This window comes from Pipistrellus hanaki (assembly GCF_964339955.1).
Source record: "Pipistrellus hanaki genome assembly, chromosome: 8".
Lineage (NCBI taxonomy): Eukaryota > Metazoa > Chordata > Mammalia > Chiroptera > Vespertilionidae > Pipistrellus > Pipistrellus hanaki.
Window position 1 is genome coordinate 28,737,944 of NC_140510.1, and position 26,506 is coordinate 28,764,449.

Here is a 26,506-nt window from a genome sequence, read left to right on the forward strand (position 1 = left end):
CTGTTTCTCTTGAAAACCTTGAATGACAGAGAAGGCTGCTTCACCACCCTCTCCCACCCCACAGTGGGAGGATCTCAGTCTCTCTCATACATACGGGCACACCATTCATAGTGGAGAATTACACGTTACAGATGTACCCTGTGCATTGCCGGTGTGGGCTTGTCTGGAGCTCCTTGTTCAAATGCCAACACTGTCCTGAACATCTGGAGAAGGAAGGAGAATGCTGAGAACAAGGACAGGAAAGTGCCAAGAACAAGCGTCTTCCTGGCTCCTCCACACAGGACAAGATGTTTAGAAGAAGCTAAACAATGATACATAGTCAGTATATCATTTAGGACTGACTATGGCCAGAAAGTATGGGCAATTTTTGAGGAATCAGGTGGAGATGGGATTAATCAGGACGCAAAGGAATGTGAACCAAATGGTTCTAGGACTTCCCTTCCTCCAGGGTTGATTCAAGTGCCCAGCTGTGAGGATGCCTTTTGAGGGTCGTCATGTATGGGGACTTAACCTCGCTGGTGGAAGTGGACACGGTCAGCAGTTTTGGAAGCCTGGCCATGTGCTTCCGAACATGTGAACCACAAATTCAGTGAGAGAGGGACCCAGAAATGCTGGCGGGGAAATAACAGTGCTGCTCAGGGGCAGGGCGGCAAGGTCTCCCTCCTCCTGTTCCTTATTTCCTTAGTGATCACGTCCACAGAGACCTTTTCTGGCTTCACAGTCTCCGTACGGGGGTCTGGGTGGAAGATGTCCTGTGACCTCCGCCCTGCCTGCTGTGCTTGGCCCTCCTTCTCCAAAGGTGGTTAACATTCATTAGCTTTGAGGTCTTTTAAAAGTGGGGTCCTAGTTCTCTCCCTACCGGGAGAAGATATTTGGGGCAAACCTAGATTATCTATTACTTAAATGATGTTTCTGAAGCATGTTGAAACAAAGAAAACGACAAAACAGATCTCTGATCATTATACTTTCAAGAATTGGCTCATTTGTGCTTAGTCCTGCTGTTAGGTTGTAAGCCTGAGACTAGTGAAGGTTCTTTTCCTGAGTGGCCTTTGGTTAGGCGCTGACTCAGTGTCTGCTGTGGTTATAACTGTGGAGCAGGCATTTATTTGTGCATCTTGGAGCCTCTGGTTGAAAACCCGAGGGCTTTGGAAATGAATACCTAGGAAACTGTTGTGCTCCTTTGTGAGTGATCAGGTCACGTTGGGTTAATCAGACGTCACAGTGGGACTGACCCATTGACGCATGAAGGGCATTCATTTCCTGCCTCTCTCCAGGCAGGGTCACTTTGGGTGGCCGTGTCCCCAGATTAAAGACTGTCACTGTTCTCTGTGAGCAGCCTGCTCCTCTTAGCTCTCTCCCGTTGGGTCCCCTCAGCCCAAGGGTGGTAATGGCTCCCCATAATTAATATGGGGTATGCGTCCTCTCTCGTTATTTCCCAACACTCTCCCCATACCTTTGGTAAACTCGTCCCAAATCATGCGGTATCGGTGGGCCGTCAGATTCTTACCAGGACCGTGACTACTACAGGAGTGGAAGAAAAATAACTTAAAGAAGACCAGTGACACCAGGGATAGCCCTGCTGGGTCTGCTCACAGGCACCCCTTCTGGCTGGCCCTGCCTGAGTGTGGCTGAGAGGCTCTCCTCCTCTCGCTCTAGTGTCATTAGAAATCCTCAAGAGAACCTTTGCGGTCTAAAAAGTAAGATTAGTAGCCTCACAGCGCACCCTGCAATGTCCGCAAGCATTTTCAGCCACAGGTTGCCTTTTGCGTCTGACTCACTAAGTGGATAATGGGTGATGGATGCTGCGGTGTGTGTGCTCATGTCTGAGGAGCATCCACGGCACCGCCTGGGGCTGTTAGAGGGCGGGTGAGAGTGCGGCCGGGCACAGACTTTAATGTAGTCATACAACTGCTGCTGTTGGAAAGATCAGTTGAATCATGACTGTCGGGAACACAGCCTCAAGCTCAGTGAATGCAAAAGAGAATGATACTAATTCTTAAGTGGAGTCTTCCATTGAAATTGCTTAACTCCTCTTTTGACAGTTGGGTATTTAGTTATCTGCTGTAGGAATTAATCTTTGGAATGACATCGGTAGCGCTGGTGAGCACCGCAGAATTTCCTTCACGGAAATAGAAATCCTGTCCAAAATGTCATTTGATGACAACAGTAATTAACCTGAATCACATCAGCTCGTGCCAGCAAGTATGACAGTACAAGAACTGGTGGGAGTTTAAAATAAAAAAGGCAATAGCAAATAAAACAGGATATCACATACTTTTAAATAAAGTTTTTACTTTCTTAAAAAGTGAGTAACAAGTGGGATTCTGCATGGACAATATACTTTTTGACTGGACATGTCTGCTTATGTGTTCATGTACTTTTTACTTATTTTTTTTTTACTAGAGGCCTGATGCATGGAATTCATGCAAGAGTAGGCCTTTCCTCTGGCTGCCTGCACTGGCTTCCCTGGCAGAGGGAGGCCCACCCACCCACTGCAGCCCGCCAGTTGGGGTGATGGCTGGGCCCATGACCAATTGCATCACACCTGCCTTGGCTGACCTGTGCCAGTGGGTGTCATAGTATGGTCCTAGATGGTTGTTCGCTGTTCGGCCTATTGGTCGATTTGCATATTACCCTTTTATTATGTAGGATTATTATATAGGATTAATTCCAGAGAGGAAGGGAGAGGGAGAGAAAGAGAAACATCAATGATGAGAGAGACTCATCGATCAGCTGCGTCCTGCACACCCCTTACTGGGGATCAAGCCAGCAACCTGGGCATGTGCCTTGACTGGAATGCCAACCACGACTTCCTGGTTCATGAGTCAACACTTAACCACTGAGTCACACCAGCTGGCTTTATGTGTTCATTTCTACATGTAGCTAGTTGCCATGTTTGTTTATTTATTTTTAATGTAGGCTAGTGCTGCCATTGCCTTTGCTCTCACCAGTTGCTCCCTTTAGTTATTGCCCCCATCCTGACCCCAGCCACATGTCTTAGGAGGTCTTTATATAAGGAATGGAAAATTGGTGGCTTTTAGACATGTTTGTCTCACACATTATTTTGAAAAATTGTTACAAACTGAGAGACACAAATAAAAATCTTGATTTCTGACTTTGAAAAATGGGATGACCTGTGAATAGTGGCCCTCCTTACTCTGTGGCAACAATTGGCTGTGATGGGGGCATGTGCCCCGCAGAGAGCCGTGGCTTCACCTGGCCAGCTGTGCTCCGTTAATGACCTGACTGGCCCCGGTGGTGTGTGTAGACATGTGTTCAGCACATCAGGGTGACTTCAGGTAGTGTAAGGAAGAGAAAGGATTTGTGTTATTTCGGTCTGTATATTACTCGAAGAGAAAGTGGAGCTCTAAGAGGCAAGAGGCCTTGTCTCATTTGTTTTGGTACATGCCATGTTTCATACATGTTAACTGATTTGAAAGGAAGCTCTACTTAGGAAGAGGAATCTAGAGGTGTATGAAGGTGTTTAAAGGAGAATATTGACTCTTTGAAAAAGGCTTTAACTGTAAGTCAGGGCTGATAACACAGGGAATAGAGAAAGGTGACCCTGAGAGACAATTGGAATGAAAATCCACTGGATTTGGAGGTTGACAGGAGGTAATGAGGAAAAGGAAAATGTGCATTTGGAGCCTGAGGAGTCAGCAGTGCCATTAACACGGCCAGGTAAGAGGGCGGCAGGTGAAAGCCGCAGGGTCCTCCTGCTCCCGGTCCCAGTCTCTTGCCCTGAAAGGAACATGATTAGGCTGATGCTGATGGCCGTGCTTAGTCCTTCCCTTTCGTTTCTCACCCCAGGGCGAAGACCATCAAGAACACAGTCTCTGTGAACCTGGAGCTGACCGCTGAAGAATGGAAGAAGAAATACGAGAAGGAGAAAGAGAAAAACAAGACTTTGAAGAATGTTATCCAGCATCTGGAGGTGGAGCTGAACAGGTGGAGAAACGGTGAGGAGCGGAGAGGAAGAGCCAGGCGCAGTGTGTGCTGCTCTTCCCAGGCAGCTGGCCCCCGAGGCACCCGATGAGCGATGACGGGGGAGCTCGGTCCTGTCTTACAACAGCCTGTGAGACTGGCAGCTGTGTTCTCGTTCCCAGCAGAGTCCCCCTCCCACCCTGTCACCTGGCTGATGAGTGTTCTTAGGTGGGCAAGTGACTGTGTGCAAGGTTGCCTTCCTCTGTTTCCAATGAGATGCCCCTCTGTCTGTGACTCTCATTCACCCACTGGAAGCCGTGTCTGAGGGTCAGAGGGCAGCGCCTGAGACTCCGTGGCCCAGATTGCTTTCACTAATGAAAACTGTCCTCACCTCTGCGAGTTCTAGAATTGATTTGAGGTTAAAGTCGCCGCTGGTCAGTATTTGCTTTTTTTCTTTGTCCTTTCCCCCCATTTCATTTTCATGCTCTGCCTCTTCAGAGCCAGAAATAGAAGGCTCCTTCCTGAAAGCTTGGCACTGAAGTGGAGTCTTAAAGGCTTGTTTCGTGACTCGTGTTTCTTTTTCCTCAAAACAGTCTCTTCGGTCTGTTCTGCTGGGAGAAAATATCTCGGGCAGCTGACGCGCATGGGTGGGTGGGCTGTGGGTGAGGCGTTGAAGAGGGGTTTTCAGCTCTAACTGCAGACAGATCACTGCAGACAAATGCTATGATTTTAGCGTTGTGCTGGAAGTTCAAAGGTAGAAGTTGATCATTTTTTTAATTGCAATCAGGCAGGCGGGTGTGCATGGGGACAGCGGGTAGTTGGATTTTTGCTGCTGTGGGCCGTGTGTGTTCGGTGCTGCGCCAGACCTCCGCGTGGTGACTCAGCGTGGGACCTGCCTGTTGGTCACTGCAAAGTCAGCGGCAGATTGTCTTGCGATGATATGCTTTCTGCTAGGGAGGGTGGGGTGTCAGTGAGCTCCTGTTCAATGGAAAAGCAAAGCAGGATTCAAGAGCAGTTCAAGAAATGACCCAGTAGCCTAAATTACACGATTCTTTTCGTTTTGGGGAGATTTCCGAGCTGCACACGCATTTTGAAAGCTGCTAGAATAATTGAATAATTCAGCACCTGTGCTGGTGGATGCTTCCTTGTGCTTTGGCAGGAGCAGGAGAGTGGGAGGATGGTTGGCAGTGCAGGGAGCGGCTACACTAAATTTGGTTCTATTTCTGGGATGCTCTTGGGTCAGTTCTCTGCTGGGCGACTGGGATTTCAGAAAGCTTTTGGTACAGGGAGGAGGGCTGGCCTCGGAAATACTGTGGAGAGGGCAACTGACTTGTGTTTTCTGTTCTTTCCTGTCGCTTGCCAAGCTCTAACCTTTCTGTTTGCCACCCTCAGGCGGCCTGTCCTCTGGGTCTGCCCGCTGCCCTGCTTACCTGACCTGCCTCGTGCCTTGCGTGCTTCCCCCCTGCTCTTGGGCTTTGCATGTGGCTTCATTTTAGCTGTTTGTTCCACTATCTTGCCAGTCCACTTAGAAATTTACTGTTGTCCGTGCTCTGTAGGGTGAGATCCTACGTATGCCCTTAAGTTCCATAATTTGGGGAAACGGACGTATGGCTGATTTCTGGCACGTGGTGGGCTTTTATAAATGTATGTCAAGTAGACATAATGCAGTGCTGGAGGTCTCTGCCTTCACGAGCTTACAGTTTGAAGGGGGAGGAGATTCCAGCCAGAATCAGTAAACATGTTGGCAGTCCATGCCAAAAGGGAAAGTATAAGGTGCTAAAGATTATCACAACAAGAGGCCCTGACATTGACCGAGAAGTCAGTGATGATGTCCCCCAATAAGCAACACAGGGAATCAGATCCAAGAGCCACAGAGCAGTAAGCCAGGTGCAAGGAGGTGCAAGGAAGTGAGTTGAGGTGAAGGTGGAGGCAGCCACGGTTACAGTGTCCCTGAGGGGCGGGGCAGGAAGGCCAGTGTGGAAACTAAGGTGGGAGCACTGGCCTGAGCTGGGCGGGAGGGGCAGGCAGGCCGGTCCTGTGCAGAGCGGGGCAGCTCTTGTTTAGGATGTTGGTCATTATCTTGGAATCAGCGAGAAGCCATTCAAGGATATTAAGCTGCAGATCATAGGGTAAGATTAGCCTTTTGAAGATCCATTGATTGTGGGAGAATGGGCTGGAGAGGGGGGGAGGAGGGCCAGGAACCAGGGTGGTTGTGGGGGAGGGGGGAGATTTCATTGGAAAGAGAGAGGCATTTGGGAGGTGAAATCACACAGCCTGGCGAAGAGTGGCTATGTAAGAGCACGCCATGTCTCTGGCTTGCTGAGTTTGGTGGAGGGCAGAACCGTGCACTGAGACAGAGAAAGAACAGGCTGTAGACTGGGGAGAGGAGTAGGGGACTGCGGGTGCCTGTGGGAGATGCCAGGTCAAAATACCAAGTAATAAGTCAGGTCCGAGGGTCTGGAGCTGAGAGGGGCTACCTGAATTAGAGGGAGAAATTGGGGTGTCATCTGTCTCTAGGAAGTAACTGAAGGTCCCCTGTGGACTGGAGGGAGGGGAGAGGGAAGAAGAGCAGTGGAGACTCCCGCCTCCTGTTACCATGGAATCCCTGAGTGGCTGTGGTGGGGGAAGGGAGCTCTGCAGAGCTCTCCTATCTGCCAGAGCTCACCCGGCATTTTAACGGCGATTTTTCTGAAAGCGAAAGTTCTTGAATGTAGACAACCAACGCTGATATTATAAATTCCAGGCTGGTAGAGTAGTCCCTTGTCCAGCTGTGAGTGAAGGGCCATCTCACGGATTAACTGCATCACACATGCAGCCAGCCCCCAGGCTTGTTGTTTCAGTCCTAGGCTGGCGTGTAAGCCTCAGGCGGCCCTTGTGCTTTTGACAGATTGAAAGACACGCCGAGGTGACTCTGTCCCTGGGAGAGCTGGGATCTGAGTGGAGGAGCCTGACTCCCAAGTTCATCCCCCTCCCACCATGGGTGCAGCCTGCGCTCGGTCCTCGAGGTTCGTGACTGAGCCAGCTGGATGGGCCTGCCAGCAAGGAAGGGACTTCAGGGTGTCCCAGGCTCAGCTCTAACGCCTCGTCATCATGAGGGCATGGCTGTTTGAGTCAACGAGGGAACTGGGATTTTGAAAGTGGAGTGCCTTCCACTAAAACCACAGTGATAGGATAGTTCCAACGTCCTTTTGGTTCTGAACTTGTGGGAGCAGCCACGGAGTTACCTCATCGATTCCTGGCACTGACGTTTCGGCATTATGGTCTGAACAAGCATTGTCAGTAGCATGCGCCCTTCCCCGGGGGAGAGATTTCTTCCCTTGCGTGGTGTGTTTGTAATTTAAAAGATCGGCTGCCCTGCTGTCCTCCAGCTGTGGGGCAGTGAGAGAGATGGAGCGTAGCAGAAAAGAGAGAGAGAGAGAGTGTGTGTGTGCATGTGCTTTTTCTGTAGCATGAGGCAGGAGCACAGAGGAGCAGGAAAGGTAAAATGCTGTGATGCCCCAACAGCAAAGCGGGTCCAGGCAGACAATGGAAGTAAGTGAAGGGAGGAAATAAGTCGGCAGCAATGGGACTGCGCTGTGCAGTCACTCAGAGGTTGAGAAATTCTGTCCTGTTACTGCGTATGGGCTGTCCCTCCGTCCCCAGCCTTTACCCCCTCCAGCCCCTCGAGGCTGAATGGGCCACTTCAGAATGAAGCCTGGCCGTCAGTTTCTCCCCTGGGTGGAGGAGGACAAGGATTCTCCCAATGTGGCCTGTAATTGTGTGTGTATTCACGGCACCAGGCCTGAGGCATTTCTGCCTTACCATCAAGGCAGATGGTTCAGGACAGGTGCATAGAGGCTTAAGGAGAGGCCACGCCTTGTTTTTATAAAGAAGGAAGGACAAAGCCACCCACTCTCCTGGTGTCCTTCCCTCCACTGTGCCAGTGAGGGTCCTTGGGGTGCACCCTGGGGGCTTACACAGAAAAATAACGCATTCGAAGGCTCTGAATGACCCAGAACCAGAACAACAGCCGAGGAATTGGCCTCAAATGTGAAGCTGGGGCTGCTGCTGAGACACAGGCAATGGGGGAAAACCGATAGGTTCATAAAAGGGTGCACGAGAGTGAATCCCCGGGAATGTCGTCTCCTCCTTGCATTCTCTGATCCAGACCCAGGGGCTCAAGAGAGAAGGAGACAGAGTGCGGTGCGGCGCTTGCCTGGGGGAGGCAGGGCACATTCTGATTGCTGTCTGACCCAGGCCGCTCCGTGGAGGGCTCCTTCCTCAGGAGGAAGCCGAGGCGCTGCTATGAGAACGGGTGTTGAGTGGCTCAAAAACAACGCAAGTCCACCACTATCCGCTAGTGACATCTTGTGGGCTGAAATCTAGTGACAGCCTTCCCTCGGATCTGGAGGCTCTGGTGGCAGCTTCAGCGCACTGGGAATTTGTTCAGCCTCCCTGCGTAAGGACAGATAGAGTGGGCAGCTTTCAGAAATAAGATATCCCCGCCCCCCCCAGGTCCTGTTGTTTATTGATCATATGTATGGGAAGTGCTTGAACAATCCTAGAAATGGGGATAGATTTAGTTAGTTGGGTTCAGAGTGAATTTTGGCTCCCTCTCCCCCCAACCCATCAAGAAGACCACATAGAATGGGGGGTATGGCTGGGGCTCGGGGGGAGAGTTCAAGGACTGGGCGTGTGATGCTCAGAGGGTTGGGTGGATCTATAGCTCTCCCATTGAGAGCACTGCCACAGGCTCTCTTCTCAGATAACGTCTTTGAATCTTGCCATTTGAAAAAAAGATAACATAGGGGCTTACGTCAGAAAAGGAGGCCCTGAACTCCAGGTGTCACAGAGCCGGGAAATGACCTGACAAGGTGGCATAACTGCAGCGTCTCTTGAATAAAATATAACGTTAAACAACAGAGCAGATGCAGACCTCCCCATCTGCTGACATCATGCAAAAATCACGTCAACACAGGCTGAGAAGGCATGGAAAGTCGGCAGTCTCCTGAGCAGATTTCTCCGGGTTTACAGCCGGCCAGGCCAGCCGGCTTGGTTCCCTAACCAGCTAAATCCGTAACCGTGGGTCTGACTGGGGCTTCGGGGAAACTGGCTGGCACACAATTAGCATTCACTGTGCGGAAGGTGCCGGCCCCTTCCTGGGCTCCTGATTACCGCGGTGGATGCTCAGAAGATAGCATTTCACTGGCTAACTCTTGTTAGCCCTCTTGCTCCTTTTGGGCACACGGAAACCCTGACCACAGGAGAATAATGGAGCAGCCAATCTAGGAGTCAGGACTGTAAAGACGGTGCAGAGTCCTGGGTGACCAGCTTATTAGCAAATTTCTTTAGAAGGGATTAGAGAATGTCTTAAGCTGCTTACAATATTTTTAGGATCTAGGGTAAAAGATGCTATTTGCGTGCAAAATAATCCCATAAAGGAATGATTTTTTTTTTTTTAAACCTCACATTTCTATAATGATATCTTGTGGCAAGCTGCTCTTACCTGTCTGGCAACTTAAAGATTTCCTTTTCTTTCTATACCAAAGTTTCGTTGACATAGAAATGACCTACCACTAGGTCTGCCACTGGCCCAGTTTAATTGGTCTTAAAAGAACACAGCCCCTCTGCAGGTCTCTATGGTTTCCCGGAGAAGCTGGGAGGGGCCTGAGCGCCCTGCCCTGGAGTTTAGCGAGAGTGCAGTTACCTCCCTGTGTCCTTACCAGCTTCAGGCACTCGACCTATGAAAAGGACAACTAGCTCGTTGCCATTTCACGTGTGAAATTTTAATGAATTACCGGCAGTCTAATGGTGTGTTCTCTCTCTCTCTCTCTCTCTCTCTCTCTCTCTCTCTCTCTCTCTCTCTTTCTCTCTCTCTCTCTCTCATAAACACAAGATCAGAAAGCCTGTTTTGGAGGTTTTAAATAATAGCCCTAACAAGAATTTTTGATTACTGTTATTCTTGTTTATTGCAATTGATGGATTTCTCCTTTTTTTTTTTTTTTTTTTTTGTAGAAATATTACCTGTGCCCTCTAGGGTTTTCATTTTACAATTAAAATGAAAATGCTCCAAGTCAGTGCTCTGTGTACACACAAATCCTTTTAGTCCTCCAAGGTCATTACAGCTGACAATAGGAAATGCCAGAGTGCTTCTTTAAAGAGGGAAGGGCTAGGGGGAGGGGGAGGGGAGCTGTCATTCTAAAAAAATCAGGTGCTTTACCGTATTACAAGGTTTTTCCCTGTAGACAGGTATGAAGCCCCGGGATAAACGGAGAGAAATTTGCTTTTGAGGCAAGGAAGGAGAATAAAAATAAAATAGATGCTAATCTTCACTTGGTAATCCTTGTCTGTTCTCCCGTCACCCGATTTTAGGGCCTCATTGCTCGGGGTTTGTTCGCAGCTGTCTTCCTGTTACAATCAGTTACTCCTTAATCACCTCTTGGGGGCTTGTGGGGAGAGCCGCGCTGCAGCGCCGGGATCTTCTCAATTACGGCGGCGAGATTGCCATGGAGACAGACTGCCTCGCGTCAGGCCGCGCACAGAGTTGGGAATTTATAATCCCCAGACGTGTTTGTGAGCCGGACAGTGTCGTTACCGGGGACGCTTCTGGAAGTCATTTTCTCGGCCCTTTGAAGGGCAGCGGCGCTGGGAACACCGGCTCCCGGTCCTCTCTGGGCAGGGGCTGTGGTGCCTGCTGCTTTTGTTCCTGCGTGCTGCTTTGTTCCTGGCCCGCACGGCTGCTGCAAAAAACAATCCCGCCTGCCTGACCTTTAGAAGGGCTCGTTGTGTAGATGCAGCTTTGTGTGGGGGACGTGTTGATGCTTCGATTCAGGGAATTTGTCAAGAGAAACCAGAAAGTCTGCTGTAGGTTTCAAATGTGTCTTAATAATAACAGTGAAAGTAAACCTGAAAGAGGCTTGCAAAGACATATTGCATTTGAATGTTGGAAATGAGCTCTAACCACAAAAGTATTATGAAGAGCCCAGAAACACTAATCTCAGAATAACTGAAAATAGTAATTTATCTGCAAAGCCTAAAAGAGTTGACAGTTTGTTGGGGAGAGGAGGGGTTAAGAGATGGACTTTAAACAATAATATCTTTGGGTTGTACAGATACTATTTTAAAAATATATATATATATTATTGATTTTACACAGAGAGAAATTGAGAGGGACAGAGAGAAACGTCAGTGAGAGAAAACATTGACCAGCTGCCTCCTGCACCAACCCCCCCCCCCCCCCCCGGGGATGTGCCTGCACCAAGGTACATGCCCTTGACCGGAATCGAACCTGGGACCCTTCAGTCCGCAGGCCGACGCTCTGTCCACTCAAGCCAAACTGGTCCCGGCCAGATACTATTTTAATTAATCCTTAGGACAATGCTGTATTAGGGGCATTATCATTTCCTCTCCTTTGTAAAAAGCAAGCCAGGAGGTTAAGCCGGCGGTGGGCCTGTGATTCATTAGCCTGTGAAAGGAGCAGAGTGGCGGCTCAGTGGCCCGCCAAGTGCTGGAAACATTTATGCCGTGGGCGATCACTTTCAGGGACCTGGTGTTAGCGTGGCTGAACTTGGATCTCTGCCTGGGACAACCTGGCACTTGGTGTTGTCCTGATTCCGCAGTGGGAGACAGGAGCAGCTCCAGGGGGTGAAACCTGGAGCTTGCTTGGAGCAGGTGCTTGCTGCTAGGCTGTGGGGTTTCCTTCCTGGCTCCTGCCTGCCCCGAGGAAGTGAATTTCGCCCAGGGCAGCTCCTTAGCTCACATCAGCCTTCTGAGAGCACTGCAGCAATGGCCGTTTGGAACCGAAGGACACAGGGAGATGTCTCTTCTAGATGTTTTTGTATCACACTTCTGGACTTGGGGCGAGTTGGCCTGTGGGTACTATGACCAACACCCGACAGGTTTGTGGTCTAGTACAGTTAAGAATTCACCATCCTGTTTAAACTGGAAGATCAAATTCCTACTGCACTGGATTGCCATGTTCACAAATTTCATAAGCTGGAACTGAAGAATTAGAGATACAGTCACGAGCCAAGCAGAGAAAGGACATTTACCGAAGTGTTAGTGGTGACTTTGTCTCTGAGAGGGAGAAATTGGGAGGTAGGGATATCAAGTTTTGGTGTATACTCTGGGCTGGAAAAGATGTATTTGTGTGTGCAATTTTTTAAAGCAAAAATAATCCTTAAGAACTAAAACATGGTACTGCTTTTATGGCCTGGGATTTAGCAGGCTGTAGAGAATACAAAAGTCCTTTAATTGGGTGTAATTCAGTCTGCACACTAAGGTTGTTGGTGGATGTTTTAAACCAGGAATTGAAACTGAATGAAATATTGATCTGGTTCAGGGTCAGTTCAAAGGCTAATCTGATATTCTGGTTTTGCTTTCAGGTCCATAATTTTAGGAAAAGGTTTGGGTCTAGCTGAGGTTTAGAGGGAAAAAGGGTTGGCTCAGTTTTATATTCAACAAAAAGTAATACCATAGTTGATTCCAGGTTTTGATTCAAGTTTCTGCTTGAAACAGAGCTGTGATACAACTGAAATCATTTCGTGTTAATTTTATTTGGCATGAAGGCCGTTTGTGATGATCAGTTTGATAATGGAATCTTAAGCAACAAAACTTCCACATCACAAAGTGCTTTGTTTATAGTGAGACACATGTATACAGTGTTCAGGTGGGTTCCTGGAGGCATGACTTATACTGTTTGTGAATCTATGGATTAGGATCTCAGTCCTGTGTTTTGGGTTTTTTTTTTGTGTGTGGGTTTTTTGTTTTGTTTTGTTTTGTTTTTTTAGGACTTTCCTCTGGCTCAGAGCAGTTTTCCTGGGGAATTTCCACAAAATGCATTTGATGGGCTAAGTGGAGTGAGACTTGGAACAGTGCAGACACTCACTGATCATAGCAAACTGAGTGTGAAGTTGATGGTAAACATTGTGATGGTGAAAGTATATTTGGTTTTGGTTTGCTTTCCAAGAAGATATTTGAGAGACTCAGTTGGGCCACATGGTTTTCACAGAATCCTTTTTATGCAGAGCATCTCTGCAAGGTGATTTTCTTGGTGGGGATAGCCATTGGCCAGCTTGAGCATTGGCCACCTTTTCCCTCAATTTGAATGGTCAGACTTGGTAATGCTTCTTTCGAAAGCCCAACACCACCATCTGCAGACTGAGAAGTGGTATGTAAGGTCTCTGCAAGATACCCTAGATTGGCTGCTTTTTCTTTCCTAGGAAAACCTGGCATTGCAGGAAATTATTCTGTTTGAACTTTCCAGTAGAGCCAGTTAATTCCGACTTCGTGCAGGAGAGAGTGGCCGATGGTGGAATGTGTGATTGTGTGGTGCCAGCCAGGGTTCCTGGTCCCATGGTTACCTGGCTTCCTGCTTTGGATTCAGAGAGTTGAAAGTTTGAGAATTTGGGCTCTGCAATGTTCTTTTAAACAGTGGCGAATTTGTAACTTGATGTGGCTGTTTCCATTAATGAAATAGTAACCTAATTATTGATAATTGGTAATTAGGATGCCTCAGAGGTCTGTTTCCCTTTGAATCAGTCACTAGAGAGCGCATGATTCTAGTAAAGCCCCAGCATACTCTTCAGAAGTCAAGTGTAGCTGACAATTCTGAGCATTGCTGCAAGTTGGGTTAGTTAAGAGCTTCTATGGTAGGACCAGTTTTGGCCAATTAATTATGACCTTTCTCGTCCAATAGAAAGAACACGAACGATAGCTCCATATATCAGCTCTTCATTATGTCCTTCTACCTTGTTCATGGGAGTGACTGGTTTTGGAACTCCCCCTGGAAGGTTTCGTGCTGCATTTCTTCAATCCCCGCCCCTTTCGGCTTGTTTTGCAGGAGAAGCTGTGCCCGAGGATGAGCAGATCAGTGCTAAGGACCAGAAGACCCTGGAGCCCTGCGATAACACCCCCATCATCGACAATATTGTTTCCGGGGTCGATGCTGTTGTCGCCAGCATCTCTGCTGAGGAGAAGGAGAAGTACGACGAGGAGCTCTCCAGTCTCTACAGACAACTGGATGATAAGGTCTGTAGCCAGAGACTCGAGTCTTTGCTCTGGGGCAAGGACTAACGGTGGCAGGTCCCAGCACTATTGACCAGAAGCCGCTTCCAGCCCTGTGTTCTGAGGTAGGGCTGCAGACTGACGTTTATGCCTAGCTCCCAGTGTTTGCCCAGCTCTTGACTGGACAGAGTTAGGGAACTTGACTCACATGGAATGGGACTTTCATGGAAATTTGATTGGAAGAGGGGAGTGTTGGCCTGCATAGACAGATAGTCTTCATTTCTAGAAACTGGACTGGGGCTGGTCATACATGAGAGAAGGGTAAGGGTTGAAAGTGTGCATGATCTTTGTTTAATTCTCCCTCCTTTTCTTCCCTGGGCATCCTCTTCACCTCTGTGGAACGCCCACAGTGGTTCCGTCCATGGGGACAAGGGGGTGGGGGGGGGCTCCCAAACCTCAAGTGTGTGCTTTAATCTGTAGCTCATGGTGATGGAGCCCCCAGTGGTGGTGTGTGGTCTGATTGCTCCTGTGTTATTGGCAGAGCTGTTTTCAGAGCATGCTCTTGAATGACGTAGCTTGAATGTGCTGATTAGGTAGCTTGAACGTACTGATTAGGGATGCCCGTTTTTTATGGCAAACTTTTTGGGACACAGTCATGTCAGTGCACAAGTTGGAACAGAGGAAAAGAGATGTCCGAGAACATTGTGTATCATTCATCCCAGTGGAGGTCAGGTTAGGGATCCCAGAGGCACAGGAAATTAAATTGATGTTTTACATGATCTTGGCATGCTGCCCTTGAAATATTCGAAATCCTTTCAGTTCATTTCATCAGGGTTGCTGATATTTTTAGTCTGATTTAATCTTTTTTGCTGTCGTTCAGCTCAGAGTGCTCAGGGACACCTTTGGCTTGAATGAAACAGCTTTGTTATGTTAACTTTGCCATTAATCTCCCAGGCCTCCCTTTAGAGTAAAGCTCAGCCTCTGGTGTCACCTTTACAAGGGACATGTGACTGACTGGTTGCCTTAAGGAAGTTTGTTCTGCTTTGTGTTGGTGACTCTGGGACTTGGCATTATAGCGACAGTGTTGAACTGGGGTCACCCTGCCTTCTGATGACATGTTTAATAAGCTCTTCACACCGGTGAAAGCTGGGTTAATTGCCCGTTAGGCCCTTGACTTACAGTTACCCTTCCATTTCTACCCAGGGATTTTGCACAAAACATCAAAGTAAAAAGGAGAAAAATGAGAACAATAACAAGTTACCAATATAGGCAATTTCTTGATGTCTCCAAAGAAATGCTATTGTTTAAACCTACTGTAGTGGTTCCCCCACCCCCTCATTTTAGAAATTTTGGTTTCATTTTAATAATCCCCAAATAATCTTAGATGAGGGACGATAACTTGGTTTCTATTCCCTTTTCTCTATGAATAGACACCTGCCATGGTTGGAATTGGGATCATTTGCCTTTGCTGCTTGAGGTGCCTTCATTGATCTGAAAAAGTGTTTAGAGTTTTGATTGCAGCTTCCGACAGGGGATAATGCGAACTTATCTCAGAGTGATGCAAATGCCAATTCTTGGGGCATTCGGCAGGCAGCTGGCAGAGCTGGCCCTGGAGTCTGCCTCCTGATGACTGGCCTGGGACATTTTCTGTCACATTATTTCCTTTTAGCTCATGCCTTGAAAACCCTATAGAATATACATTTTGAGGTTAGCATTTGCGGTCCATCACAGGGTGACACTGAGAGGTATTGGAGAGGACTGAGCCCTCAAGCCTCAGCCTTAGGTGGCACCAAAGCTGGTGGTTTGACCTCCATGGACTGCCTTCAAGGTTTTTAGAAAGTACTTCATGCTTCTGATGGTGAAGGTGGCTTGATACTTTTGAGAATTCATGAGTTGGAATTACCAACATAGATTATTGAGTGGTTGAATTGAAAGTATCTGGGTCCAGATGAGAAACTAGCCCAGGTTATTGCCATGTTTTACCCAAGTTGGCATCACCCGTAGGTGGCAGAGCTGCCATGAGATTACACAACTTCTGACTCCCAGCTCAGTACTCACCCCATGTTGACCTTGCCCTTTAAGTGAGGAACGTGCCAGCCCTAATGAACCCAGTAGACTGTGGTGGGAGAAAGGCTACCCAGTCTCCTCCCAGCTGCCCACCCTGCCCCACGGTGCTGTCCCTTCAGGGATCTGAGGACAGTGCTCACCCAAACAGGGCTGTGTGACGGCAATCTTGCTCTTAAGAGTTGGTCTGTGACTTAAAATACTGAGACCTGCGCTGGTGACCAGGCCTGTGGAAGATGTTTTTCTTGTCTGCAGCATGGGCCTCACATCTGCTACTTCAAAAGTTAGCGATGGGGAGTAAAAGTTCCTCGTGCATAGCAGATGCTTTTCTGTCTTCTCCCTTTCTGTTTGCTTATGGGAGGAGCCACGTCGTATGTGGTATCAGAGGGTGATGTTTCACAGGTGAGCTGACAGCGGAGTTATGAGGTGAGCAGACTGCTGTTGGCACTGTCTCTCTCATCCCCATCACCTCTCCAGTGCTACTGTACTATTGGAGATATGTGAGAAGGAATAAAGTGTAAGTAGAAATACAAGTTGAACCTTATTTCACTGTTTACCATTGCAACGAAGGCATCTTCATAAATGACCTGTTGACAATTCACCTATTTCATGGATAAGAAAACTCAAGTACAAGAATGTTTTCTGAAAAGTGCTTTAAAATCTGGTGGACGAGATCTTAATAGCATCAGAGAGAGCATGCGTAAACATGGTGTGCGAGATGTACTTATGATAGATATAGATGACATGGCACATCTTATTCTGAAAGTTTCAAGACTTTTTTTTTTTTTAAAGATCACAACAGACTGTGCATTATTCTTCCTTAGAGCAGTTGCCTTAGTAAAGGGTAACTGTAGTTTTGGAGAAGTCTCTGGTACAGTGATTTATTTTCTCATAGTGTGATCCTTGTTCTTCCTTCTTCCCAGATGGGGAGAGGGGCCTGTGGCTTCTCACTATACCCCAAGAATCACTTCATTGTCCCCTGTCACCTGTCAGGCAGGAAGCCGGATCTCCAGGCTCTGAAATGGACACAGGATAAGAACAAAGTGCTTGTTGCACTATTTGTCTTCTCTCGTGATTTATATCACGTGTAGCTGGTGTTTATATGTCCTAGGGAAGATGGCAACTCCTGATGTTAAACACCCTGAGTTTTTTACGATGTTTAATATTTATGTGCTGAGGAACATAATTCAAAATTGTTCCTGGTACCCAACATTCTAAGTTTATAAAGTACAAGAGAAGTCCTACAAAATAGTCTCCCAGTTGTGGATGTACCATTTTTAGCACTTTCACTTTGGTGTAATTTGCCTAGTTCTCCTGCCAGAAATCAGGTTTGGGGAGGAAAGTCATGAGTATTTTGTAGAAGCATTAAAGAAACATCGATGTAAAAAATTCCATAGAAAAGGGTCTCCTTGAGGAGAGAATTAAGGCCAAAAGACGTGCTACATGAAGGAAAAGGAGGCGCAGATGCTGTAACATTTATTTCAGAGTTGTCTCGCTCCATGGGAAGCATTAGCTGTGACAAATACTGAGCTAATCCGGTTTAAATGTATGCACAGGCACGACCAGGAAGGCTGGAGAGTAGCCCGTGGAAAACTGAGCTTTTGCTAATAAGGTTTGCCAAGAAGGCCCTTGAATTTATCTCACCTCCCTTCCAGAAAAGGTAGAGAGCACAGTGTTGTTTTCTCCCCTCCCCTCAACCCTTCCCTTCTCCACTTCCCCTCTAGCTGTTGATGAAAACACCTGGACAGCACCTCATGGAGAGAGATCCCAAGACTGAACTAAATCTGTCTCTGCTTGGGGTCTCTGCTTGGGATCATCAGATAGGATTTCCTGCTGTTTCTGCGGGAGAGCCCCGTGGGTGTTCTTACAGGCTGTGCTTCGGATGTGCACTTGAACTCATGGACACATCCTCAGTGAACACTGAGCCTCCCGTAGCCGGGTGTTGGTGGCTAGCTGTGTGGCCCACACTGGGTGGAGGTGCCGAGGGAGAGGGAGAGACGATTGCCTGGGCAGCGAGGCTGGCAGCCCTGGCTTTGTGCAGCAACCTAGTGGCAGAGCATGAGAGTGAGAATGGATTTGCCTGTGGGAAGACCCTTTCCCACGTCAGTGACAGGCTGGAAAGTAAGAATTACTGTTGCTTCATTTTTGTGTGTTTATTCAAACCGGTAAGAAAAGTACCTTCCAATCAAGAGGGAAATCTGCTCATGCTAAAGATTAATTCTCCAGTAAATATTTTCCCAATCTCTCTAAAGAGGCTTGAAGTAGAAATACTGGTCTCTCCCACATATCACGTGTACACATTCCTGGTCACTGATGTGTTTGACAAGATGTGGGGCATGAATACATTATAGTGCAGATGGTCAGACATTCTCTGCCTTGCTTTCTGAGCTAGGGAGTCGCTGTTAACATCTTTACATCGTAAGAGGGAGCTCCAGGTCCCTTTCAGTTCCCAAGCCCTGGAGCTCTGATTTCTGGAAGAGCAGGGCTGAGTTTAATGTGTAGGATATTACATTTTCCATAATACCCAGATGTCTCATCTGCTGACAAAAGAGGGTGAGATACATTTTAACCAAATCAAGATCCCAGAGCCAGTCTCTCTTCTGTGGGGAAGCACCACACCATGCCACTCCCTTCATTTTATTAGGAAGCTCCCAGCTGGCACCCTAGTATCGGACTATCTCGAATATCAAAAATGACATAACTCACCGAAAAGAATTAAACATGATGTTTCATTTCAGGATGATGAAATTAACCAGCAGAGCCAGCTGGCTGAAAAGCTAAAGCAGCAGATGTTGGATCAGGATGAGGTAAAGTTCATAATAATAAATTTTTTCTTACAAAGTTCTTTTATTACTCTTTGTTGTTGATGTTTGTTCCAGAATTTTAATTTGCAAAGAATTTGTTCGAAATCACTGAATCATGTGGAAATTTCCTGGTAGACTTCTTTTCAAAGCCCGTTAAAAGCTGGTTTTGCCCGAATTTAGAAGATGAATGTCTGACTTGGTACAGCCCTGGGATTTGAGGGGGAGTAGCTGGTTGCTACACTTAGTGTTTGAAGAGCAGAGACAGGGGAACTCGATAAGTGGATAAGGCTGGTTTTAATTCCTCATACCCAGTGCTCAGCACTCTTGTTTTTTGCCATTTTAGCTTTTTTCAGCTTTGCAAATCAGCTGGCTCAGGTATGCGATACACACCGTGTTCTCATGCTATCTTGTAGGAGAAACAAACAAATGAAAATTAGAAAGTAGAGGAGGGAACCCAGAGTGGAAAGGGGTCCAAATGCCGCCTTCATATATATATATGTGATACCATAAAAAAGTGGCAAATTGTTTTCAGTCTCCCTGATGGCATTCAATTCTCCAGTAAGTGTCTTTATTGCATTGCGTTTTGCCAAGTATTTTACAAAACAGGGACCTAAGCAAAGAAGAGACAATCTATCAAGTATAGATGGCTCATAATTCTCTTTCTGAGGACCATCTAAATACTTTTTTTTCTCTTTTGTGCTTTAGGGTGCTTCCTGTTTTGTTGCTAAAATGCTATGGATTGTGTCAGGCGATGCAATTATAGCAGGTGGCATGGGTTCATGTCCCCAGTCCCAACTTCCCATAGATATAGCTTTTCATAACCATTTCCTTCCTTTCCTCTTTGTTTCGCTTCATCTCTCTGGGACAAGGATTATACCCCTGCCCAAATGCTTTCCTTGGCAGGGAGATCATGCATGCCTTTGTGGTGAGATGGACCATATTTAATTGATTTTCCTCTGAACTGTAGCTGAGCCTTCCATTTGCTTAAGTGTTTCCTTCCTTCTTCCTCCCATTCTATCCCTTTGCATTTCCAAGTTGGTACAACTGCCTGTGGTAAACATTCTTTTTTTGTTACAGTTAAAACTCCTTTTTTTGTTGTTGTTAATCCTCACTTGAGGATTCTTTTTTTATTTTTTTTTTTGCCATTGATTTTTAGAGAGAGTGGAAGGGAGGGGGAGAGACAGAGAGAAACATTGATATGAGGGAGACACATCCATTGGTTGCCTTCTGCACTCGCTCCGACTGGGCCAGGGTTTCAAGCCTGCAACTGAAGTATGAGCCCTTGTGGTTCGGTGAGCCAGTGGTTCGGTGAGCCTGAGGAGGAGCAGTGAAGGATTAAAGAAAAGACAGACAGAGAATATAGCTGGGGCTCGGTGGATCTTCTGTGCCTGGATGAAGGCCTTATGTGGCCCACCAGCCGGACCTTCCCTACCCCTGCCAGAGAAGGATCCAGCCAGCAAGCTGAGGCTTTGTTTTATAGTCAGAGAAAAATAAGGTAGTGGTTACCATAGTTACAATGTTCTTGTGAGTTTCACTTGTTGTGGCAGCACTTGCTGCACCTCCCATAGCCCATTAGCTACCCAGGAAGGATCTAGGTAGTGTCATAAGGTCAAAATTAATAATGCTAAGAGGGCTCTGCCCTCTAAGCTGGGACTTGTTTGTGGCTCTGCCACAGGTCAATCTGAGGCCTAACTCTAGAGCCACTCCCTACATCCTTAACTGGAATCAAACCTCCGACCTTTCACTGGGCCAAACCAGCGAGGGCAGTTAAAACTTTTAAAACTTTTTCTGTAGCAGGGGTAGGGAAGGTCAGGCGGGTGGGCCATGTAAGGCTTCAAAATCATTTGTTCCGGCTCCGCCGAGGCTTGAATGCTGAGTTAATTAGATGTTTGATCACATACAGAAGGCTACTTTTTAAGTTGATAATTGTGTATGGCCCGTAAGTGATGTTATAAATATCCTTGTGGCCTTTGGCAGAAGAAAGGTTCCCCACCTCTCTCCTATAGTGTTAAGGCAATATGTCTTTACTCCAGGGAAAACACACACACACACACACACACACAAAAAAAAAAAAAAAAAAAAAAAAAAAAAAAAAACAACAACAAACACCACAACACAAAACAAAACAAAACAAAACAAAACACAATAGGCACAGAGATAATGAAAGCATCTATATGCCCAGCCATTCACTTGTCAATCATTTCATTTTTGGGGTATGTGCTTCTCTACGTCCATGATGACTGTTAAGGAAAATTGACGGTTGCCCTTTTATTCTGTCTTGGTTGACTCTGAAATTTACCAGTCTACAATGTGAAATAATGATGATATTAAGAAGCCGTGTAAGTATTCGTGTCCTCAGAAATGATTCCCCCCATACATTGTTAGACATGGGGGATGGCCAGCCAGCTACAAAGTGTGGTGATATTTTATGTGTGATCAATTCTTCGAGGTAAGTCTATGCAGTTTTAAACAAAAATGAATAAAGAAAAAAAAAAGTTAGAAAGAAAAGAAAGAAGAAGCAGATTTTTTGAATAACATGCTGATTTTACATTTAACATCTGGATATACAGTAGGAGTTCTCGTCATCCTGCGCTATTCCAACTAGTTTTTTTGGGGGGTCTGTTTTTTAAAATGACTTTACTTTGGATAGAGAAGAGAACACATACATTAGGTTCACCAGTCCTGTGCCAACTCATTTCCCAGCTTTTAGCTTCCACAAGAAGAGACTATGAGAAGATCCAAGAGGAGCTGACACGGCTCCAGATTGAAAACGAGGCTGCCAAAGACGAGGTGAAAGAAGTCCTGCAGGCCCTGGAGGAGCTGGCTGTCAATTACGACCAGAAGTCCCAGGAGGTGGAGGACAAGATGAGGGCCAATGAGCAGCTGACCGATGAGCTGGCCCAGAAAACGGTGGGAGCATTTGTCCAGGGGGGACTCCTCGGTTGTCACTCTTGAGTTTGTCCATGGTTGTTGACAGACGGTGTAAAGGAGAAGGAAGTTGGCTGAATGGTTTTTCAGTGTTAGATTTAAATGCATTCTCTGAAATCCTTCAATAATTGAAATATTTTGTGTAAGTGACTTTCGTCCACTCATCCTAGAACTGTGTAGCACAACTGTTTTCTGTTCAGTAGATTTATAACATTAGCAGGGATGCCTTGCGGAATAGCCAAGAGAGTGCAGACTTTGGAGCCAGAAAAATCCTGGTTAAAAATTTCTTTAAAAACTTAAAAGAAAAATATTGGTATTTATTTATTTTACAGAGAGGAAAAAGTGGGGGAGGAGGGAGGGAGAGAGGGATGTGAGAAGCATCGATCAGTTGCTTCCCACATGAACCTCAACTGGAGATTGAACCCACAACTTGGGTATGTACCTTGACTGGGAATTGAGCCCACCACTTTTTGGTGTACGGGATGCCTCACCTGCCAGGACTCTGGTTAAACTTTTGACTTAGAACTGTTAAGCCTTAGTCAAAATATTTAAAAGCCTTGAGTATCCGTTCCCTTATTTGTAAAAATGGCAATAATAGCGTGCTTCTTTCAGGGTGTGAGAACGTGGCAGTTCACATAAAGCACTTAGCATGGACCTGTGCATTTGTTGTAGTTTCAATAAGCAAATCTCAAGTTCTTAAATCAGTAGGTGAGAGTGGGTGACCCTGGAAGGCAATGGTCTTCACTCTTCTTGTTATGTCCTTCTGAATGCAGTCCCTTCCCTCCCACACTCCCGTGCTAGCCCAGGCCTGGGCTGTTTGGTTGGTTTGTTGTCCTGTTTTCATCCAGTGCTTCAGTCGGCACATGTTCTCATTCTCAGATGCTCCCAGCGAAAGATGCTGCCGGTCCTGCACAGTGAGCTCATGGCATCAGGGCCAGTGAGCATTTGGCAAGGTGGCTGGTGGTGGGCTGTGTCCATTTTGTCCTTTTCTGTTTGGAAAATGGGTGGTAGGAAGCTGAATGGCTGCCCTTGGCACCTCAGCCCAATGGTCTGGTATTGTGAGATTGTGCCCAGACTGCTCTGTGGAAAGGATCCAGTCCTCCTGGGCAAGGAGGAGCAGCAGATGGTACAGGGAAGCTCTAGGCTGCTGACCGTAAAGCAGATGGAAAAGGCTCCTTGTTCCATACATTCAACTGCATGAGGTGGACTCTTTAAATGGCCTCCCAAGATGGGATCTCCTGCCCCTGCGGATTTTAAAACACAGTGATACCCGTGGTGGTAATACCAAAACAAAGACAAAAACAAGGAAAGACAGACTGGCCGTCACGTAGGGAAGGAGGAGACTTCAATTTCCTCTGCTTGTTTTCTTCTACTGGGCCCTTAGCTAGTCCTCGGTATGTGCTTCTCAAAACAATGGAACATTTTTCACAATACGGTTCTTACTTTCTGTCAAACTGAAGTATTACTGGACTCATTTAGAGTACTATTTTTAGTAAGATCATTAAAAAGTGCTCTAATAAAATAGCTGCGTGTGGAAGAATCGAATAAATGTCTTTGTATTAGCCTCCAGAGCTCCATAATTTAGGGGAATTATTTTTTTGTTGTTGGCTGAGTTAATACCAAGACACCAAAAGATGACTATTGTTTTGATGCTGAAAGTTTTAGTTAGTTAGTTAGTTAGTTAGTTAGTTACTTGATTAGTTCAAAATACATACCTCTTGGCAGCACACATGAAGGATGGAAAAGTATGGGTTTGTTAATGTTTGGAAATAAAATGGAGCTTCTGTTAAATATTAAGAAGGCCGATCTTGTTGAATTTGATTACTTTTGAAAGGAGGCGAAGAATGTTCAGATCAGCTTCACTGTGAAGGTGAAAATTTCTCTAAGTTGTTTTCTAAACGCATTACTGCCCCTCTGGGCCTTCCAGCCTGGAGTCAGATGGGAATGTGGAAGTGGTCCAGGGAGCAGGTTTGTTTGGACGTGGGGGGAGGGGGGTGCCTGCAGGTATGTTTAGACCCTTGAGGATGTGAACTGACACAGAACATCTGGTAGGTAGGAAGATGTGAATGCACGTTCTGAACCTCAGGGTTCCTTTGGGCTCTATTTATTTTTAATAACTTATTTCACTAACCTGGAGATTGTCATCTGATATGTAGACATAACATAGCAGGGTAAGCCTGCTTTCTCTTCTTGTCAAAGAATTCAGTGGTATGCTATTGTTTGACTTAAAGGAACCCTTATATGGAGTCACATGAAATGGTAACAGAACTCCACCTTACGTCATGTTGTTACTCATTGTGGTGGCTGAGTGTGTAAAATCGATGGGCAAGCCTTCTAATTTGTTGCGGAAATGCGTTTTTCAGACCACACTGACAACCACACAGCGAGAGCTGAGCCAGCTGCAAGAGCTTAGCAACCACCAGAAGAAGAGAGCCACCGAGATCCTGAACTTGCTGCTGAAGGACCTGGGAGAGATAGGCGGCATCATCGGCACTAACGACGTGAAGACCGTAAGTCAGCCCTCATCCTCTACCTGCTCTCCAACAGCGCGGTCCCAGCAAGGGGGTCTGTGCTCGATTCTCCGGGAATCCAATGCGGGGTGCAGTGCTTTGCATCTGCCACGTGCTTTGCAGTATGCGAGTAAGAATGATCAAAGGGCTGACGACTGACTAAGTGAATGATTGCTTGAGTAAGGAGGAGGAGAAAAATAATTACCTTCAGATATAGGAAATGTCTTCAAGTCTTGGTTGACCTGATGTAAATTGGTTTATTCCCCACACTTACATGGCAATGTCACAGAAATTGGGAATTAGATAGGTTAACCAACAGTTCTGGTCTCAGAATTGTGTTTCTCCTTTTCTATGAGAAACCAACAGAGCGAAAATTACCCCACCCATCAGCATGAATTAGGGGAGCTTTTAGCTGAAAGTAACAGGATTCTAATGGTGGCTTGAAAAACAAAGCCACATTTAATTATTCACTGTATGAGACTCTAGAATCTTGCTATCCAGGGTATGATTTGTGTCACCTTGGAACTTGTTGGGAATATAGACGCTCAGGCCTACCTCACACCCACTGAATCAGACTCTGCATTTTAACAAGATTCCTCAGGCCATTCTTTAGCTTATTAAAGTTTTAGAAGTAAGTTCTGGTTTGGTGTAGTGCTTCCCCAATGTCAGGCAGCCAGGACTTTTCTCTGTTTCCTTTGTGTCTTCCTTAGCCTGTTCCTTTTTCGTGTCTGTAGGTTTTTGTCTCGTAGTAGCAAGGTAGCAGCTAGAGCACCAGTCCGCACATCCTCCCACGACCACACCCAAGGCGGGCTGGGCTGAAACACAGCCAATTTTCATCCAGGAGGGAACTGTCTCCCAAAAATCCCCTTGACATCCCCCTGTGTCTTATTGGCCAGAAGTGGGGTGCATGCCCACCCCAAACTGCAAGGGAAGCTAGGAAAGTAGAGCATTATGGGGTTAAACTAACTATCAGTAATCCCCTGGGGTTGTGCACATTGGTGCCATTGATGGCGAGGAGTAAGGGAGATGGGAAGGATAGGGGTGGTAAGCATTGTCCATGAGCTAGGAATGGGGAGTGGGGAGAGAATAAACAAAATTATCAGCCCAGAAAAATTAACAGCGTGCCACAATATGGAGATGTCATTGAAAAATAAGATAGACATATTTTTAAAAATCACTTTATTGAGGTATAATTGATATAAAGTTAGTTGTACTTAAAGTGTACATTTGAGAAGTTTTGACATATGTATACACTTATATGAAGCCACAGTAAGATAAGGAACATATCCACCACACAGAAAATGTGTATACTGTTTCTGGACTTGTTTTGTTTCGTTGATCTGACTTTTATGCCAATAACACACTTTTGATGGCAGTAGCTTTATAAGAATACAGTACCTTGTACAGAGTAGCCACTGATAAATGTGTGTGTTCGTCAAGCCAGGAAATGGTGCTCTATTGCTCAGCTCCCAACCTCACAAGCCTCTAAAACAAAATCTTTGAATTTAGCCATTTGACATTTAAAAGACTGAATTCTGCTTTGTGGGAATTCTCAGCTTTTTAGTTGGGATTGTACTAGAAAAGGGTCCCCGAATAACATTGTTTATAGACATTTCTGAAAACATAGAAAGCCCTTCTTGTATGATGTCACAGCTCCTGGTTTAGAATATATGAGCTCTTGTAAACCTATCATTCTTTCATTGAACCTCTATTGTAATTGAATATTTCATGAACTTTATGAATGAATCTAATTTTAGCTAGAATTCCCAGATACTGTAGGGTGAACCCTATTAAGTTCCAGTTTGGTGATTTTATATTTAAGGATTGAGAAGAATTTTTAGAAGTATACACTGGCATTGAGCTATAAACTTTTGATGTTTGGGTGATTGAATGGCCCTGGAAATAGGAAGATGGAGTTGATTTATGGCAAGTTGGCGCCTGCTGCTGATACTGATAAAGGAAGATGTTTTTATGCTAAGTTCTAAAATAGAGCTGATGAAAAATGCTAATGAAATCAAGGAATGTCTTGGTGCTTCAGCATTTAAAAAAAGAGTCCTTACCTCTGGGAATCTGAAGTCTGAGGTTATTTTAAAATAACTCTTACTGGATGTTTTAAAGATATTTTTGGATTCCAGACATTGAATGCCCTGGTTAATTTCATTGATAACTCTCATTTGTAGAGCATCATACTCTAAATCATTTCATTCTTTTTCTTGTAATCCTGAATTAGTAGGACAGTGAGAGCTAAAGGGAAGAGTGATGTGACTTTAGACAAGCCACTTTGCTTCTCTG

General features: G+C 46.1%; 1 protein-coding gene across 2 annotated transcripts in view; it reads left to right on the forward strand.

Annotated features, from left to right (window-relative positions):
* Positions 1-26,506, forward strand: part of KIF5C (kinesin family member 5C) — a 151,383-nt gene that overhangs the window by 86,980 nt on the left and 37,897 nt on the right. For both annotated transcript variants that reach the window (XM_084893034.1, XM_084893035.1), the window contains 5 exons: positions 3,811-3,959; positions 13,745-13,932; positions 18,711-18,779; positions 21,480-21,686; positions 24,068-24,214. In XM_084893034.1, the coding sequence (XP_084749160.1) occupies positions 3,811-3,959; positions 13,745-13,932; positions 18,711-18,779; positions 21,480-21,686; positions 24,068-24,214 (760 nt within the window). The remainder of the gene's footprint in view (positions 1-3,810; positions 3,960-13,744; positions 13,933-18,710; positions 18,780-21,479; positions 21,687-24,067; positions 24,215-26,506) is intronic.